This window comes from Doryrhamphus excisus, linkage group LG15, assembly GCF_037039965.1.
Source record: "Doryrhamphus excisus strain RoL-2023G ecotype Guam linkage group LG15, RoL_Dexc_Guam_v1.1, whole genome shotgun sequence".
NCBI lineage: Eukaryota > Metazoa > Chordata > Actinopteri > Syngnathiformes > Syngnathidae > Doryrhamphus > Doryrhamphus excisus.
The window spans coordinates 204,415-222,870 of record NC_136371.1 but is presented as its reverse complement, the minus strand read 5'-3'; the positions used below and the strand labels follow the sequence as shown (position 1 = coordinate 222,870).

Sequence of the window (18,456 nt, the reverse complement as noted above, 5' to 3'; positions counted from 1 at the left end):
GCCCACACGCTCGCTGTGGAATCCATCCTTTTGGTTACATCAGCTTTTACTCTCAAATATTATATACTGTATGTATACGTTTTGACCTTCAAATAGCTGCCTGAATAACCTTATGTGATGGGATCATCATTTATCAACACCGGTTAGGTATTTATAGCAATAAAGACAATAAAAAATGTGAAATGGCAGAACTCTTCTGTCATAGTAAATAAATATCTGGACGACCACACACACACGCAGCGACATCCGGTTACCACGGAAACCACACCTAACACCTGACCTGACGACTTGCAGCACCCGGAATGGTCACTTGGGCGTTTAGCAGCAGAAGGTACATAATTTGATGACGCAGTCTCTGAAACACAAAGAGGTTTCAATTGAACACCATTGAATCCCTTTTTAATAATCCGGTTCCACGCGTGCACATGTTGGTCTCACCTGGCGAAGGGCATGTACGAAAGGCCATACCTGCAGACAGTTGGAATATGGATTGAGTGGTGTGGTCAGACGTTTACGTTTGCGTCAGCTACATTCATTCATTCATTCATGCCAGGAAAGCAAACTAGAAGATCATTCTCTTCGGACTTTTTTTCCATTCATTTTGTACAGCTGTTTGGAAACTGTGTAGATAAAATGTGCTACAGAAATCAGGTGGATTGGACTGAATGGCGCCAAACGATCTTATTAATTTAACCAAATATTAGTACTAGGGATGTGTCCAACAGGTTTTTTTTGCCCCTAAGTCCAAGTCTGAGTCATTTGAACTGGAGTGGTTGCTCCTTTGACTGAAATAACCTCAATGAGATGTTTTCCTTAACCATCCTACCGTCTCCGACAATCAATCAATCAATCAAACTTTATTTGTAGAGCACTTTTCAAACATAAAATGTAGCACAAAGTGCTTAACATGTTAAAAAAAAGAAGAAAATAAGAGATTGGATAAGAGATAGTGCTTAATGTAATTGTTTGACTTGCCCTTACTGCTGGAAACCCACAATACATGATTGACAGCTTACCAGGTGAAGGCCACTATTTGCAAGACACAGAAGATCAGTGCAAGACTATTGCTCCTCCACTAGAGGGAAACAAGGGTTAGTGTTGTCATGCTTCCTTTACCCACCATCCTCTGCTTCCAAATCAAGATTCATTTCTCACCCAGAAAGCTGAACACAAAGTCAAAGCCAGACACACCTGCAGACACGACACAGACAGGTTGTTACCATGACAACAGCGGCTTATCTTCATCTCTGGGATCATCTGTCGTTTCAACAGCGTGCACCAGCCCACACGCCGGTATTCTCACCAGCATAATGATGGTGGCAAACGCTCGTTCTTTGGCGCACATGCTCTTCAGCTGCTTGAGCGGTCCCACCAGGAACATGGTGCTGCAACCACAGCAGATACAGGACAGGTTATGGGCTGGATGAACCGCACCCTCAGGGTTAGGGTCTCCCTCGTATAGGAGAAGTACCTGGCCAAAGCACAGATGTTTCCCACACTGTAGAGGACGGCAAAAACGGTAAGACCAAACAGTGGCAACCACAGCATACACGTGCCCTGAAACAAGCAAGCATGGAAATGGCGGCACATGGCAACCAGGTGAGTTGTTGTTTTTGTTGTTGTTGTTGTTGAGCATCCACTCACCAGAATGGAGCACAGCATTCCCAAAGTAAAACAGATCAGAAAGCCTTTCATCCGGGTCCCCCAGGACAGAGTTGATGCCTCATTGGCTCGCTGGAGAGATGATGACGTCAGCATTTTCACAGGTCTTGTTTACACACACACTGGAAACCCGAATGTTCAAAGTACTTAAATAAATGAAGTTATGCATACCCAAAGTTCATAAAAAAGTTGTAAAAACTTAATTACGTCGAGTTCATTTAACATGTTCTTCCATTTTGGGTACTTTTAACTAATATGTTTTGATTAAATTGAACTACGGCTATATTAAGAAACATAGTTTACATACAACTTATCAATCCGATTGCTCAAAATAATGAATAGGTATAAGTATAGTTAACTTAAAATGTTCTTCAAAGTTCTACTTATAAATGTTGATTGCCACTTGCATTATCTGTCTTTTCTGTTTATTTAAATTTAATTTTTGATTAATATGAACTTTTTGCAGATTTGTGTAACCCACTTTGTTAGAATTTGTAGATACTCATAAAAAGTAACTATTAAACATGAATAAATCCATTGCATCAGATGGATTTGTACTGTGTAGGTTCCACATGCACGCCTTCTTCCTATGGAAAGAGTTGAAATGAGAATGAAAATGAAAGAATGGAGAATGCATGGCAGAGACAATGCGAAAAAGAAAGCTATTTCTCTTTTCAGCCCCAAATTTAAAAAAGTATATCTAATATCAACTCCAAATATTCAAGCTCTGATATACTCAAATGTTTGAGTTTATCAACTCGAAAAAAATGTGGCCTCACTTTTTTTGGGTTCTGCTAACTTATTCGGGTTTACAGTGCACTTAAAATAATAACAACTGCGTCATATTGCATTTTTTTAGCATTTCAAATGGAATGATTGGAGCAGGGTTCGTACATGGAGGTTTGCCTAGAGGTGTGAATGCGAATGGTTACATGTGTGTATGGGTCGAGCTGTCAATCACAAGTTATCAGTCCAGGGTGTCCCTAACCCCAACTGTCACTCCACTCATCAGGAATGGACTCCGGTTCTTGTGGAATATACTTCAATTGCTGTCAGGGCAATGTGGACGTTAAACAAGAGTAACATATGGTTGCAATACAAACCAGCAACTCGTCGAATTGATAACGGAAATAAATCAACTTTTTGTTAATGGTTGTCATTAATGTTAATGAGTTGTTAATGGTAATCATCAGGTCATTTCGTGTGTTCATTTACGCGGAAGAGTTAATTCGAGCTAGCTTGTGAGAGTCAAATGTTGTTAGCCGAAGTAAGCTAACAAGCCGAAAACAGGACGTGTTGCTTGATCACCTCCAGTACACCAGCCCCGTTCGAGTTACCACCATCTTCACCGCTCAGGACCTTCTTCAGTTTGTCCATACTGTCCTCTCTTTACACCCGTGGAAGCTAACCCCCGTGCCGTCCGGAAGCTTGAAGGTGTGAGGTCTCCGTGGGCTCAGGAGGACAAGTTTAGTAGCGAAGGTGTCCTCAACAGGTGACAAAGCTTCCGCTGCAGAACCGCATGTGACCACTTGAGGCGCTGTTTCGTCTAAACATTTGCATTTGCACAAGACATAATACAAGCTTGAAACGTTTCGCTGTAATCGTAATTAATCTGTAAAATATGGGTTTCATTTTGTGAAAATGTTGTTTGTACCCGTGTGTGAGTGCTTTCAACATCTGAAAACATTTTAAGTACTATATAACCACTCAAATCATGTAATAATCCGATCCAAATGATCAGCGATCAGGGCTTTAAATGTCTAGCTCCATAACCCGTCATTAACAGTAAAAGCATTCAGCCACTAGATGACGACACTCAGCAAGGAATGTTCCCTGAGGAGATCACAAACCAGCAGCTCCCCTGCAGTCGAACACAATCGGTTCTTGGACTCATGTCTACTGGATCTCCCTTTCTTAGGATTTCAAATAGAATATATGAATAGGACTTCATCACTTCAAACTGTAGTTTTAAGAAACATTAAGTCATTCTGACCTGAAGTAAATACAAGTATGTTCATACAAGTTAAACATTGTACAACTTAATAATACAACTTTGTATTATTGAAACGTTTTTGAAGTTGTTAAAATGTTTAAATAGTACATTTTTGGCCAAATTTGTTTATTCAGGCACCTTGGCCAAAAGGCAGTTCTCTTTAAAATATATTTTTGGTTTTGTTTTTTTGTATTACTATACTTAAAATGTCCTGTTCTATGCAGGTGTTTGCTGTGTTCAGGTCCATCGGTACAAAAAAATGCACAAACAAAACAAGATTTCATGTGTCAGGGTGACTAATAAGCATATTTACATGAGACACTAATGAGACGGTGCATGCTGACCCACTTCCCTCTCCAAGGCGACCCCGCCCCCAAACCTGAAGAGCAAAACATGGAGGCTGTGTGTCCTTTTGGGTCTCATGACCAAAACTACTGCAACTTGATTTTTGAGGCATGGTATTTCCCTGGTTTGAGGTCACGTTCTGCAAGGTGAACCAAGAAGACGGCGCCGGCGTGGATTCTCGGCCCAGGTGGGCTCAACGAGCCGAGACAAACTCACCTTTTCTGCTCCACATCAAATCATTCAGCGAGTGTCGCTGAACCTCCTTGCCAAAAAAAGACCCTCAAGCTAGAAGACGCCAAAGTGTACGCTCCAGTTGTCCTCCCCGGAGACTTGTAATTAGTGCTGCTTTGTGTGTCTGTGCATGTGGACATTGGATTCGTGGTGCTGAGACGCATTACTTTGTGTCGCAAGGTTCCGATATTTTGGAGTCAAGTGTGTGCCACTTAAAATTCTGGTCGGTCATCATGGTTTACGTGTTGCAGACCTGCTTGACAAGGAACATCTCTTACACAATTTAGCATTAACCAACAAAAAAGATTAGGATGAAGCAGAGCTTAGTAGGAAATACTGATGTTCCTACACAATTTAGCATTAACCAACAAAAAAGATTAGGATGAAGCAGAGCTTAGTAGGAAATACTGATGCTGGCATAGAAAATTGACATTAGATCATATTGGTACGAGGGATGTTGCAATCAGTTTTATGCTGCCGATACCGATAATCCATGAGTGAAATTGTCTGATATACCAATACCGACACCAAAACCAACACCAATACCAATCATATACATGCATTATTAACTGAAAACTTGCCTCTGCCTCTGCTGGGCCCCTCCAGCCGCATCCGCTGCCTTCTGTGCCCTCGGCATCCCAGAGAGGAATGCAATGCCGCCAGCACTTGTCAGTCAAGCGCGGCGCAAACGCTCACTCGTCACAGTCCACACGAGCTGTGTGCGCTCACTGGACAGACGAACGGGGGGAACTGCCGAGACCGATGTGCGCCCGCCACATGCATGCTCGTGGAGTCAGAAGTGGGTGCAGAGGACACGCGTGTCACACGTCATCCACAGCCCAAAACAACCCCGCACACAAAGAAAGTTCCTCCTGCACTAAACATGTTACATAGTGTCTGCATGCTCCCAAATCCGTACTGAGGCGCTACTCATACTTCCAAGTACAGCGTGTTGGGACCGGGGCTTTATAGCCGCTAACCGACAAATGATCACGTTCCATCATCCTGCCAAGTCCTTGTTCTCCCAAATGCTGCACCAATCTAAAGCTTGTCAAAGCGCCATGTCACTGAGACATTTTTTGAGGCACGTATCGGCCGATATCGATACCAGGCTTTTTCGCTGCTATCGTCCGATACTGATCAGTGGCTGATCAATCATTTTTAAATGACAGGTTGCTTCACAGAGCAACAAGCCCAGTCTGTCCTCATATGGAGGATCCATGGGTGGAGTGTGCATGTTCACGTGGATGTGGGTACTCCGGTTTCCTCCCACATTCCAAAAACATGCTAGGTTAATTGGCCACTCCAAATTGTCCATAGGAATGAATGTGAGTGTGAATGGTTGTTTGTCTATATGTGCCCTGGGATTGGCTGGGAGGATAAGCGGTAGAAAATGAATGAATGAATGATTTCTGTATCGCGTTATTTGTGTTATTTTGCCAAAAGCGTTCATTTGTGAAATGCATCCAGGAGAACAAGCATAACAATATCAGCAACGGTATCTGTAATGAAGTGCTGGTGAAGATCAGATATCAACATATGATCGATATAAGCATGTATAATTACTGTTATAACAACCATGACCACACAGAAGGTGACCTATCAGAAGAGGCCATAAGGACGTTGCCGTTACCTGATCATGTCCTCCAACATACCTGGTTGCAATAGGGGAGTGTTGTGTTGTGAGTCTTCTTCCAGAAGAGCCCTGGAGATGCGGGAGCCTCTTGAAGGTCTCGCACTCTGTGATTAGACGCCAGCTGTCCCGCTGTAGCGCTGACCTCCAGCGCCAACAGCTGCCTTTTAACGGCCTTTGGCCTCTTTTCCACCTGAAGACACAACACTCTTGCAAACCAGATGATGCACACATGTTGCACAAATAATGTCACACTCCTGGTGCCGCATTTTGGACTGGATGTCATCAGATGGACCAATTAGCTCCGCCCGCTGGAAATGGGCGCGTTCTTTGCTGGTTGTTGTGTGCTGAGGGGTGTGTGCATGAATCACAGAAGTCATCAGTGGCGACCTTGACCCCGCCGGCTCCCTCCTCGTAGTGATCATACGACCAATCACCTCACTGACCTTGCCCGCCGTGGCCATTATGTGACTCCGCCCCTCATCACCCATCACACACACAGGTGACACTCACGAACAAATCACAAACACACACACACACACACTTCCAGCAGATCCCTGCCGCTGCCGTCTTTGACCTTTGACCAAACTGGGCCCTGCATTGCATGATGCTGCCATGTTTCTCATAAGCAACAGGAAGTGGAACTACCGATGAGATGATGGAGAAGATTCATGGAAGGTTTGGCACGGCGAGCTGGAGTCCACATCCTGCCTTAATGGCTCCTTCTCTGCCTTCTTCACTCCATTAGTCGCGATCTGTGGGCCAAGTGCCGAGCACGCCGCTAATTACACGGCGAAGGCTGATCGGGGAGAGCTCATTAGCGGTGGCGCGTTCGTCTCTAACGATGTCTGAGGCAGCGAGGGAACGTGAGAAGTCTGAGCGTCCAGGGGTTAACGTCTCTGTTGACCTCCCGCTGTGTCGTGAGCCTTGTTAACTGCCGTCGGTCACATGGTCGCACATCACCTGCGACTCCACACGCTAGCCAACCGTTCTTGTGAGAAAAGATGGCAAAGCATTCAGCTGGCTGGTTTTCACCAACCGGGCCAAGCTATGCTAACCCAATAGAAACGCTGCCCCCCCCTTCCCATTGGTTGACAGCGGGTGATAATTGGATAACGAGCATGCCAGACAAGTTCTGATCTAATTAACTCCACTCAAACTTGCTGCCTGAGTGTCTGGATGCTGCTGCTTGTGTCCGGACGCCTCTAATTCTTTGGGTTTGACACGGACAGGAGCATATACTTACCTGCCTGACTTTATAGCCAAAGGTCAAAGGACAAACAAAACCGCATGGATTGGGGGGCTGCGTTCTGAGTGTAATAACAGTCATTACGGGTGACGCACATCTGCTTGCTGCTTTTGGAAAGTTGATGCGCAAGGTGATGGATACTAACTCCTCGCTAACGAGGTCACATGCATTAGCGACGCACCGCCACCGCCACCAGATGTTTGCTGCCACGCAGACAACCGTGTTTTGTCCGTAAAGGACCCGATTGAACAAAGTGGGAGTCACATGTCCCATCTCGATGCTCACTTGACTCCCATGTCTCAGCACCGAGGAGAGACAGCAGCCTTTCCCACAGCAATTAAAGGCTGGGGGGGGGGGGGCAGAACGCAATTAAATGTTTTCCAATCCACTCCCTGCCGTCGGTCACCAAATTCACACACAATACATTTCATTAATAGTGCATCCGGCGTAAAAACAAATCCAAAACCATTCATCACTGTGGGTGAAAGTGAAGCACACACCACAGGCGGTGGGGTCGGGTGGGGTGGGGTAGAGGGTGTGTCATAATTTTGGTGACACGACCACAGATTTCCTACTTTTCCCTTATTTTTTTAAAAATGTCCTTCATTTTCCAATGCAAATGTTGACATGCCAATCTGAGGGACGAAAATGGCCCTGAGGCCGTATTTTGGACACCCCCGATGTAACCAAATACACACATCAATACGGTCTTGTGTTCGCACTCCCCCGTCGACACAAATTGCTGCACTTTTTAGTCGCTTTCTTTTAACGCCTGAAGCGTGGGTCGCAGGCGTGCGAATGAGTAAACGTGTCCTGGCATTTCAAGGCTGATGAAAAGGTTGATACCGCCACGCCGCTCTGACTGAACGCCAGCGAGTGGCCTCAGCGCTCAGGGCGACACACACACACACACACACACACACACACACACCTCTTCATGTGTCTGTTCCACTCAGCCGGGCCGGGCTACCTAATGGCTTCCCCTGCCGCGTCCTCGCCGCTTTACAACATGCGGGTGTAATATCAGCAAAGACGCCATTTAGCTGCAGATTTAAACACCGAGAGAGGCGGAAGTTGAGGCGGGGGGGCACTTATAGGTTTATTTCTGTAAATGATGGCAAGCCATTTGGATGCTGATGATTATGGCATCTAGTAGCTACTGCTAAGGTAAGCAGCTAGACCCCCCCTTGGAAAGGATGAAGGCAGCGCTCTCCTTGCATGCAGGAAAGGTTTAATTAAATCATCGTCCAATCATCTTCTCTGTTGTTAATTAAACTGGATAATTTATAAGCACAAAAGTGGCTATTTATTAGCTGCTGGTAGAGAGGTATGGCTGTGTGGCGGCGTGCACACTCGCCATGCACGCACGCCGACACTCAGTGGCCCGCTGCCCCTCCCCTCCCTTCCAACCTTTTACTATTGATGCTCTGCATGATTGATAATGAGAGCAAGGCCGTGCGCCGCTCCTCTAATGGCCGCGCAATTAAAGTGGCCTGTAAATGAGCCGCGGCTCCTTCTTGCTAATCTATGCGACTTTGATTGAATTTGTCGGCGCTAATTGAAAAATACTGCTATTTAATGTCGCCACACATCAGGACGCCTTTAATGACATTCTGACCCTGGGGGGGGGGGGCATCCATGCATGACCTTGACTCAGCCCACCCGTAGAGGGGGGAGTCCACCGGGAGAGCCACCGAGGGTCAGAGGTCACACAGCTACATATGATAATGTGGCACTGATGAGGATTCCACGCATAGGTGACACGCGAGGAAGGTCGCCTGCTGATGTTGATTGACAGCTCATTCAATTACGTCCGACAGCAAGTGTCTGCTTACAAACTCGCCTCAAGTTGGAAGCATTTTCTAAATCAGAGAAAAAAGGATCATCAACGAGGTTCTGTTGTGACGTCACGTCATTCCGCGGTCAAATGTCACTTATCCGGCCGACGGAAGCCGCGCTGTGACGTCATTTCTTTCGACCAATCAGCGGACGGTGTTCGCCGAGGAGGGGCATGGTCCGTGAGGGCAAAGCAGCTCAATTAAACCGCGGGGAGCGCAATTTAAATCCCAAATGTCAGCGGACGCGCTCGGCGCCAGCGGAAGAGTGGACTTTTAGCGGAGTTTTAGCTTCTTTTTCGGCCATCTCGGTGGAAGTTGGAGGAGGGAGAGGACGCGGGAGTGGCTTTGATGGAATGCGTCAGGCTCCACTGAAACCTCCGGGGCTCCGTGCCCCCTCTGCTGCCGCCCACAGTGCTCCGTCTCCGGCATCGTTCTTATGAGTGCAGCGTCCAGCCCGCCCTTCGTGGTGATGCAGCGGCCACTCGGAAGCAGCACCGCCTTCAGCATTGACTCTCTTATCGGGGGGCCTCCGCAGCCCAGCCCGGGACACTTCGTTTACACCGGCTATCCCATGTTCATGCCGTACCGCTCGGTGGTGCTGCAGCCGCCGCCGCCGCCACCCCCTTCCTCCCTGCAGCCGGCTCTGGCCGCCGGACACCCGCCTCACCCGCACGCTCACATCCCGGCTCTGCAGAGCGGATTCTGCTCCGGCCTGGCGCTCACCTCCACGCTGATGGCCTCGCTGCCCGGAGGATTCTCGCCGGGCCAGCAACACCAAGACGCGGGCCGGAAGCACGCGGAGGACGGCAAGAGTTTCGCGCAGGGGAAAGAGTGCACTCTGCAGGCGCTCCACGACGCCGACACGTCCGCGCAGACAGCCACAGGTAGACAGGAAGTGGAGCTTTCTTTTATTTCGTGTGAGAAGTGTGAAATGTGGAGCGTGATTGAAATATTGTGAAATATTATTTTCCTGTTGTCATAATTCACTTTTTTTTCAATCTGTCAGCGCGGAGTCACATCCATCAGGACGAGTCCAAGGAGGACGAGTGCGCGCGGAGGGACGAGAGCTTCTCCATGGACAGCGACCTGGACTACAGCTCGGACGACAACATCGCCTCCGCCTCCCACCGGGAGGACGCGGACGGCGGCGGGACGGCGCTCGAGGACGGTCCTCACGGCCACGGCTCCGGCGGCGGCGCGTCCTGCCCCGCGGGAGGCGGCAAGAATCGGCGGCGGCGGACGGCGTTCACCAGCGAGCAGCTGCTGGAGCTGGAAAAGGAGTTCCACTGCAAGAAGTACCTGTCGCTCACCGAGCGCTCCCAGATCGCGCATGCGCTCAAGCTGAGCGAGGTGCAGGTCAAGATCTGGTTCCAGAACCGGCGGGCCAAGTGGAAACGGGTCAAAGCCGGTAACGTCAACAACAAGTCCGGGGAACCGTCGCGGAACCCTAAGATAGTGGTCCCGATCCCGGTGCATGTGAGCCGCTTCGCGATAAGGAGCCAGCACCAGCAGCTGGAGCAGAGCCGGCCTTAGAACCAGGACCAAGAAAAAACTCCTTAGTGCACTTCGTCCTCTCCTTTGATTCCGTATTTGTCCCAAGTTCAACTAAAAACAGGCCAAAGTTTCAATTGTATTCATTTCCCATTTTTTTATCAAGTGCAATGAAATTGAAATTCAACTATGTTTGAACCTAAAATGACGACACGTCCTCGGAACGTTCAAACTCAACTTCCGGCCTCGGGGCTCGAGCTGTGATGGCGGTGATGATGATGATGATGATGATGATGAAGAGACGATTCCTAACGAGGAAATAACGGAAGTTATTTTTTTTTTTATTTTCTTCGGATGTTTGCTTTTATTTTCTCTTGTTCGAGTCACGGCGATGCTGCTAGCTAATTTAATTCAAGTGTGCCGAGTGACTAAAATATGACAAACAAACAAGTGTCAATTAAAGCTGAAACCAGATGCTAACGGCTGTCTTTTTCTTCATTGGCGGCAAACTTCCAACGTTGAAAACGGCCCTCGAATGTCTACCAGTATAGCGAGATTTCACTTTTAACTTCATGGTTCAGATAAAAGTCAGATGTTCTTCAAGGCCTCACATATTCAAACGTCAATCCAGAAATCATCAAACACACACACAAAGCACGATTTTCGCTGGAATTATTAAGATAATAACGCTATAAAAATGGATCAATAATCTTTTTCTTCTTCATTTGAGCTGTGTAATTATTATTGTGAATTCACACGCTTAGAAATTAAATGAATGTATTACTTACCAAACACTAAACAAAAATACATTTGAAGTAGAATAATTCCTCCACTCGTGCTGACACTTCCGGGTAGTGGTCACGTGAACTTAATTCATTTTCGATCCGGAAAGTAAACGGAAGCAGCAAACACAACAAATCACTTGCGCCAGAAACGCTGGCGTTGAAATTACTTTTGCTGCGAAATAACATTTGCTGCGGAGTGAAAGTGAAATGTTTAGTGTTACGTGACTGCAACACATTTGGCCCTTTCCCACACGCCAGCAGCTCGAGTACTTCAAAGCTTCCATTTGCGGCCCGTCGAAAAATCACAATTCACGACAGCTTTTCACTTTTTGCGGCCGTCGAAAAGCACAATTCAAGACAGATTGCCGCTTTTTTTTTTACGATGATAGAAAGTGTCAATATTTGTAATAATTACCGTAATTACGAGGCAATACAGTGGCTTCGTGAGGGAAATATATTAAGATTATTAACATTTCCAAGTATTTAGATTTCCTCCCTGTGTTATTTGACCTATCAGCATATTTTACACATGACGTCTAACCTGCTGATGTGCATGTAATAGATTTCTCTTTCTCTCTTTTTTTTTTGCAAATTGTAATCAAGTCAGGACGTCACAGGCGGCTGACAAATGAAACCCAAGGGATGCAGCTCATCCTCTAAATTAACATGACCTGCCGGGCGTCACATGAACGCCAGCTGATTATAATTCCAGTGATGGCAGGCTGCTGTAGCCGGTATGAAGTATGCATCGTCTGGACAGGCCGTTCAAAGTTTTTCCTGGAGGCCCGCATACTGTAAAATTAAAGAACCACTTTGGTCCGTTTTGTACATTAAAGATGCTGTGAAGGTCAATATATGCTATCTGAATATTATTATAGGTGACAAAGCAAATGAGTGTAATATTTAACTATGTATAATATGCCGAGGGCCGGTACAAAATGAGCTGTGGGCCAAAAATAGCCCCAAGGCCACACTGTGTACACCCCTGTGCAAGCATAAACAGTAGCTGGTCAAAAACGTATCATTGAATAAATAATAAAGACGCAAAAATGAAGATGTTTCTGTTGCAAAGCATCATTCTGGTCTTTATTGAAAAGAGACATGTTGCCGTAGAAGACTCTGTATTATCTTACTGTACATCCAACTAAATGGTAATAATACTAATAATTATTAGAACCACAAGAACATCAATACGTGTGTCAATTAGAATATGAAAAGATGTCTGGACTATACAAAATGCACACACATCAGGAGGGCTCGTTTAGGGCAAGTTAGGGGATGAACACGGCAGCTAACGCAAGCATAGAGTGTTTATCTGCTCTTTTCACGTCGGGCTGAGTAGAAGACAAAAAGCACACACACGCTCCTTTGATTTGTGTAACAAAGTGGAAGTAACATTACTCAGCATTTCAATGAAAGGCGCACTGATAAATTAGGTCAAGAGTGGCCAAACATTTCTCCCACGAGGCCCGCATACAGAAAAATGAAAAGATGGTATTGATATTTTTCTCTGTATGTTACACCTTTTTACTGCAGTGTTTTTAGAATTTTTCATGGGCCAAAAAAAACAACAAGCTTGCGTGCTGCAAACGGCCCCTAGGCCACACTTTGGTCACCCCTGAGTTAGAGGACACTTGAAGCCAACAAAATGAAGCAGACAAAAATAAAAGCATCAGACGCTCGTACAGCTAAATGACGGAGCCAAGTGAATTTAGTGCATTTCTGTCATAAATAAAAGTTGTAAAAAAAAAAATCACAATAAAATATAATTTTTACAGAACATCATCGTGGATGGGGGAGGCAGGGCGAGGGGTGGGGGGGGGGTGGACAATCACATGTTGAAAAAGAGGTGAAGAGAAACTAAGATTTCTACGGGAACACAGCAGCACATTCAGTCAAATCTATGAGATATGTAAGTAAGACTATCAGCTCATCGGCAGCATTTGGACTCTCGGTGGGCCACCAAGCAATTCCGCCGTTCAAACATGGCGGGTGCCACACGTTGAAGAGCGTGAATAAATACTAGTCTGCAAGGTTGTGGATAAAGAGTGCCAACTTTAAGTAGTGGTTGATGGCACCAAACCAAACTATTTACAAAGAAGATGCGGAAGCCCTTCCAAGCCTCATTGGACGGGACGGGCCAGGTCGAGACCAAAGCTTCCACGAGTATTCCTGATGTAAAAAATAAAATAAAAATCCCTTTTGGTTCCACCAGGAAGTAAACAAGGACCTAACAGCAAGCTGAAGTGAAAAGTGTTCACTGTTTGTGTTGAAAGGGACGCTTGGTGGAGTTCAGTCTTGAGTGTTGGTTGGAAGGCCTACTGTCCACACCAACACGGATATTTTCATTTTTGCCAAAAATCAGTGGGGTATAATCATTAAAAAAAAACTCTGTCCACGTAATTTCACCAGTTTCCGTGCAAACTTTGTCCAAAAGCCTGAAAAGGCATTTAGTTATTATAATATATTATTATAGATATGTCATATACAGATGTACAATGCTGTGCACATCTTTAAAATGCACAATGCTGAATTAACATGTTTTTTTTATTGCGACGCCACGGGTGTCCCAAATGTGGCTCTGGGGCCATTTGTGAGCATAGCATGTTGCAAAAAAATGAAACACACACACACAAAAAATCCCCAGCAAAAATGGCAAAACACTAAAAGAAGGCACAATGTAAAGGAAAAAAAACTGATAGTGATACTAATATTTAATAACACAGCTTTAAAGCTTTATAGCTATAAATATATGCAAATATACATATATTTTTTAGCCTCTCTGAAAAAAAAAAATCACATATATCTAAGTCTTTCTGTAAGCGGCCCTCGGTGGAAAAAGACTGGACACCCCTGGTACACAACAGTGTACTCTTGGGGGTGCCCCAACTGGGGGTCGCATTCAGAAAAATGAAAAGGGGGGCATTTTATATTCCAAGATCAGTCAATTCATGCAAAGAAAACGCCGATGTCTTAGCCTTGTGGTAGTTGAGTATTAGAAGTTGTTTTTTTTTTTTTTAAATATGAACTTCATTTGTAGAGAATGCCGAGGTAAGCCAGTAAAAAAAAATGGGGCACCCGTGGGGCTGCATGTGGGGCACACGCCTGGTTGAAATACATGAGAGGATATTGCACATTTCTTATGACCCAATCCAAAAAGCTGTGTTGTTCGTGTTCGTACAGAAGCTCCGGAAGGCTAAAGTCTAAGTTGGCCTGTGGACAAACGGGCAAAACTTTCTAAATAAAGTTTTCTAAATATCCGTGTTGGTGTCAACATGTGAGTTGGCTAGCAGTCGTAACCCTGTGTGTGTGTGTGTGTGTGTGTGTGTGTGTGCATGTGAAACGTCAGATGTCAGACATTCAACTTTCCATCTTTCACATATTTGTCACATTTTAAATCGGCAAATGCTTCACAGAATTTTCAAAAATGCCGGCGGGGGCCGTGGAAGTCACGTGACTTCTTTCAAAGCAAAGCACAGTGTGTGTTACACAGGAAGTGATGTGTTACACAGGAAGTGATGTGTTTTGGTGGACGTTGCCTGAGAACAAAGTCAACTTGTAGTGTGTGAAATGAAGCCAGGATGAAAGTGAAAGTGAAAGTGAAAGTGAAAGTGAAAATGACCTCGCACGCGTCGGGTACTTTTCACTCTCGTCACCGAGGCCAAGCGGTCCGAGAAGCCAGGTGGGCGGAGGTAAGCGTCGCACGGGCCGTGAGCGTCCTGGGTGGGAGGGGTCAAATGAATGCGGCGCTCCCTGCACTGCTGCAACTGTTGTTGCGGTTGGTGTTGCGGCGTGACAGGTTGGGCGTGGCCATGAGCGGGTAGCGTTCGTCGGGGCAGCCGTACTGAGCCAGCATGTCCACGCACTCCTGGCTGTTGGCCTGCCGGGCGTACGCCATGGCGCTGTTGCCGTGGGCGTCCCTCGCCATCAGATCAACGCCATACTGCGAGAAGAGAGAAAGCCATCACTTCCTGCACGGACCTTTCCACGTAAAAAAGCAGAGGAGCTCGGCGTCTCACCCAGATGAGAAGCTGCGTGATGACCACGTTGCCTTTGCGGCTGCCCAGGTGCAGCGCGTTGCGGCCGTCCCCCTCGCCGCACGTCTCGTTGACCTGCTGGCGGGAACCGTGGGCGAGCAGCAGTACCACGGAGCGCAGGTCCTCTTCCACCGTCGCCCGCAGCAGCTGCTGGCCCAGGGACAGATCGGTGCAGGGGAGCGACGCCAGGAAGAGGCGCTGCTCGTACTTGGCTCGGATCCAGCGCTCCCGTTCCTCCCTGCATGGCGAGAGCGGGAGACGGAGACGGGAAAAACAGCTTCATTAAAACCAAAGCCTCCGTTTGATCCCAATCCGGTGTCAGGAACGGCGGCTGTTTAATCCCGCCATGTAAACATGCTCTCATTCTCCCCTGGGATTGGCCAGACGGGGAGGCCATGTGAGCTGTCCCTCTTTCTGGAGAGAAACACGTCCCCTGTGTGGATGTGCGTATGTGTGGATGTACGTATGTGTGTACGTGTGTATGTGTGTACGTGTGGATGTGCGTATGTGTGTACGTGCGTATGTGTGTACGTGCGTATGTGCGTATGTGTGTACGTGTGGATGTGCGTATGTGTGGATGTGCGTATGCGTGGACGTGTGGATGTGCGTATGTGTGTACGTGTGGATGTGCGTATGCGTGGACGTATGGATGTGCGTATGCGTGGACGTATGGATGTGCGTATGCGTGTACGTGTGGATGTGCGTATGTGTGTACGTGTGGATGTGCGTAAGTGTGTTTGTGTGTAAGTGTGCCGAATGTGTTGCAGGAAATGGAGGATCCTAAAGTGTCTGAAATGAAGCCCATCCACCTCATAAGGTTCTCTGACATATGAACTGCGTTGATATCAGCTGCCTAAGAATTTGGGATAGGAACCTGCCAGAATGTCATTAACTTCCTGCCGACCAGCAATGGCGGCTAGCATCACGGAATGTCCCGGAAGGCTTCCCTTCCGGGCCAGAGAGGTTGGCTATGAGAGCACGCCCCACGACCCCCGGACAAAGGCCGGGGGTGTCGCTCAGTGTGTCAACGTGTGTGTGTGTGTGTGCGCTCGGTGGGGTGCCGCCTTATGTTGTCTTATTGGGGAACCCACAGCCACTGGATCCAAGAACCGCATGCCTTCCCCCACCTCCTTGTTGCTATGAGTCTGTGTGTGCGTGCGTGTGTGTGTGTGTGCGTGCGTGTGTGTGTGTACACAGTGACTCCATCATCACTAACTAACGAGTCTTGAAAACACAGCTCACGACAGTGGAGAGGCTAATTGCGCTAATTAAGCGCGAGTGTGTGTGTTGCGAATGCAGGCCTCATATTTCTGTGTGCTAATGTGTGTCTCTTTTCACATCCCATTAGGCACAGCGCTGTTTTCCTGCACTGAGGCATGCTGGGTAGATAATTAAACATGAGTATGGGTGAGAAGGCACACACACAGACGCACACACACACACACACACACACAGACAGGCCCAGAGGGGTAAAATGTGTGTAATTGAAATGAATGCTAAAACCCACATCACCCAGAGGATACATTCTCCACTTTTATAAATGTACTGCATTTTTGTACTTCTACTACAGTATCTCTCTATTGACGCCAACATTCCAAGCTTCCGGCTTGATCAGGTGTCCCGTTGGAGCTACGTTGCACCCATTACGTTGTCTGGTTTCCTGTCTCAGTCCTCACATTGTGTGTGTGTGTGTGTGTGTGTGTGTATGTGTGTGTATACGTTCCTTCTGAGCACCTCTTTTGTCCGGGTGTGTTTACATGCACGCACAAAGACACACACAGCTTCCTGTCCAAAGGAAAAGACCAGAGGCCAAGCGGCCGCCGCCTCGTGTCATTGGAGGGGTCGTCCATCCGTGACCTCACACACTGATCATCACATGCAGCTCATTAGCATAATTACACGCTACATTCATCCAACACTGCTCGGAGTGACGTTTGGAAGACAACAGGAAGTCCAGATGTGGAAAAGCACTTTTCACCTGCATTTGGTAAAGTATTACAAAACAAACAAACATGGACTTTTCTAATAAGTTGTATTATTCGCTATTAACCATCATTTTAGAGGGCATAAGCCTACAAAAACGACAACAGAAAGCATGTTTTCCTAATAATAATGAATACCGGTGTAACTATTTGATCCCGGGACAATACAATCCCAGGACTGCAAATCAATAGAATCCCAAAAAGTGAAGTTGTGTGAACGTGTCCAGTCAGAAATGAAGACACTCATGTTTTCATACAATATATGCAATATCATTGCAATATTCGACATAAAGTAGGCTCATGTTGAGCGTTGGTGAGTAACTAGTCCTGTAACTACTGGATATCCATTCTCAATAGTTGACGCAGTGACATTTATTCAATGGCTTATTACCATTTTTGCTACTGTGACAAATATGGCGGGTCAGGTTTTGCATAGCAATTGAAATCATCCATTTTAAGGCCAAAAGCCTGATGTGACATAAAGTGGTATGAAATAGTTTGGGCACCCCAGATGGTTTAATTTTCCTGGTGGTTGGTACCAACAATTTTAGGACAATATATCATATTGACGAACACACTGATAGATCAGAAGTCAAATGAATCTTATAGGATTGACATAAAGTCATCATTTCATATATGCTCCTTTTTCAACCCTTTGTATCGAGTTGTGGACTCTTAAATACCGGATCTTCTGGACTATAGGTCGCTCCGGAGTATGTAGCTATAGCTTCCTTAGCTTCCAATGAGGGTGACCAATGAGGGCCCAATGAGAGGTCCAATGAGGGTCTGGATTCTGACTCATCTCCAAATCCCACCACAGATGTTCAACAATATTCAGGTCTGGGACGGAGATGACTATTCCAGAAGGTTGTACTTGTTGGTCTGCATGAATGCCTTAGTAGTAGAATTAGAGAAGTGTTTAGGGTCATTGTCTTGGTGGAAGTCTCCATCCCTGTGGACTGATTCTTCAACATTGTTGAAAAGAACCGTCTTGATACTGACTGGAATCCATGCCACCTTCAACTTGAACAACTTGAAGAAGATGGCCATGAAAATGATACATTTAACTGGAATGGCTGATCCCAACAACCAGTGAATTATAAAGGAAAACCTTGAAAATGATCAGGGGTGCCCACACTTTTTCATACCACTGCATCTCTCAATATCAATATTTTCATGGCTTGTTTTATATTGTAGTAGTTCTTTCAAC

The 18,456-nt window shown here is 46.3% G+C and overlaps 3 protein-coding genes across 10 annotated transcripts in view; 1 reads left to right on the top strand and 2 right to left on the bottom strand.

Annotated features, from left to right (window-relative positions):
* Positions 1-207: 207 nt before the first annotated feature.
* LOC131104267 (vesicle transport protein SFT2B-like) lies at positions 208-11,401 on the bottom strand. Of its 2 annotated transcripts, XM_058051272.2 has the most exons (10): positions 11,231-11,401; positions 5,887-6,057; positions 2,971-3,208; positions 1,645-1,734; positions 1,472-1,557; positions 1,304-1,385; positions 1,156-1,191; positions 1,017-1,075; positions 439-468; positions 208-355 (listed from the first exon to the last, which is right to left on the bottom strand). In XM_058051272.2, exons 3-10 carry the CDS (start codon positions 3,037-3,039, stop codon positions 319-321), a joined length of 489 nt encoding a protein of 162 aa, XP_057907255.2. In that variant the 5' UTR covers positions 3,040-3,208; positions 5,887-6,057; positions 11,231-11,401; the 3' UTR covers positions 208-318. The 2 variants fall into 2 exon arrangements, with proteins under 2 accessions (XP_057907255.2, XP_057907256.2); XM_058051273.2 differs by lacking the exon at positions 11,231-11,401 and having other exon boundaries at positions 1,645-1,784; positions 5,887-7,157.
* On the top strand, positions 9,122-12,268 carry gbx2 (gastrulation brain homeobox 2). Its single transcript, XM_058051269.2, has 2 exons — positions 9,122-9,835; positions 9,958-12,268. Exons 1-2 carry the CDS (start codon positions 9,388-9,390, stop codon positions 10,482-10,484), a joined length of 975 nt encoding a protein of 324 aa, XP_057907252.2. The 5' UTR covers positions 9,122-9,387; the 3' UTR covers positions 10,485-12,268.
* A 262-nt stretch (positions 12,269-12,530) lies between these two features.
* agap1 (ArfGAP with GTPase domain, ankyrin repeat and PH domain 1) overlaps positions 12,531-18,456 on the bottom strand; it is a 61,936-nt gene continuing 56,010 nt past the window's right edge. For all 7 annotated transcript variants that reach the window (XM_058051252.2, XM_058051253.2, XM_058051254.2 and 4 more), the window contains 2 exons: positions 15,247-15,502; positions 12,531-15,170 (listed from right to left, as the gene is read on the bottom strand). In XM_058051252.2, the coding sequence (XP_057907235.2) occupies positions 14,961-15,170; positions 15,247-15,502 (466 nt within the window). In that variant the 3' untranslated portion in view covers positions 12,531-14,960. The remainder of the gene's footprint in view (positions 15,171-15,246; positions 15,503-18,456) is intronic.

Excerpts from the sequence above, each read along its gene's own strand:
- LOC131104267 (XM_058051272.2), bottom strand. The coding sequence starts at position 3,039 with ATGGACAAACTGAAGAAGGTCCTGAGCGGTGAAGATGGTGGTAACTCG. Across the intron at positions 1,735-2,970 it reads ACGGGGCTGGTGTACTGGAG|CGAGCCAATGAGGCATCAAC; the intron begins GTGATCAAGCAA and ends TCATCTCTCCAG. Across the intron at positions 1,192-1,303 it reads TTGCCACCATCATTATGCTG|GTGTGTCTGGCTTTGACTTT; the intron begins GTGAGAATACCG and ends TCGTGTCTGCAG.
- gbx2 (XM_058051269.2), top strand. The coding sequence starts at position 9,388 with ATGAGTGCAGCGTCCAGCCCGCCCTTCGTGGTGATGCAGCGGCCACTC. Across the intron at positions 9,836-9,957 it reads GTCCGCGCAGACAGCCACAG|CGCGGAGTCACATCCATCAG; the intron begins GTAGACAGGAAG and ends TCAATCTGTCAG.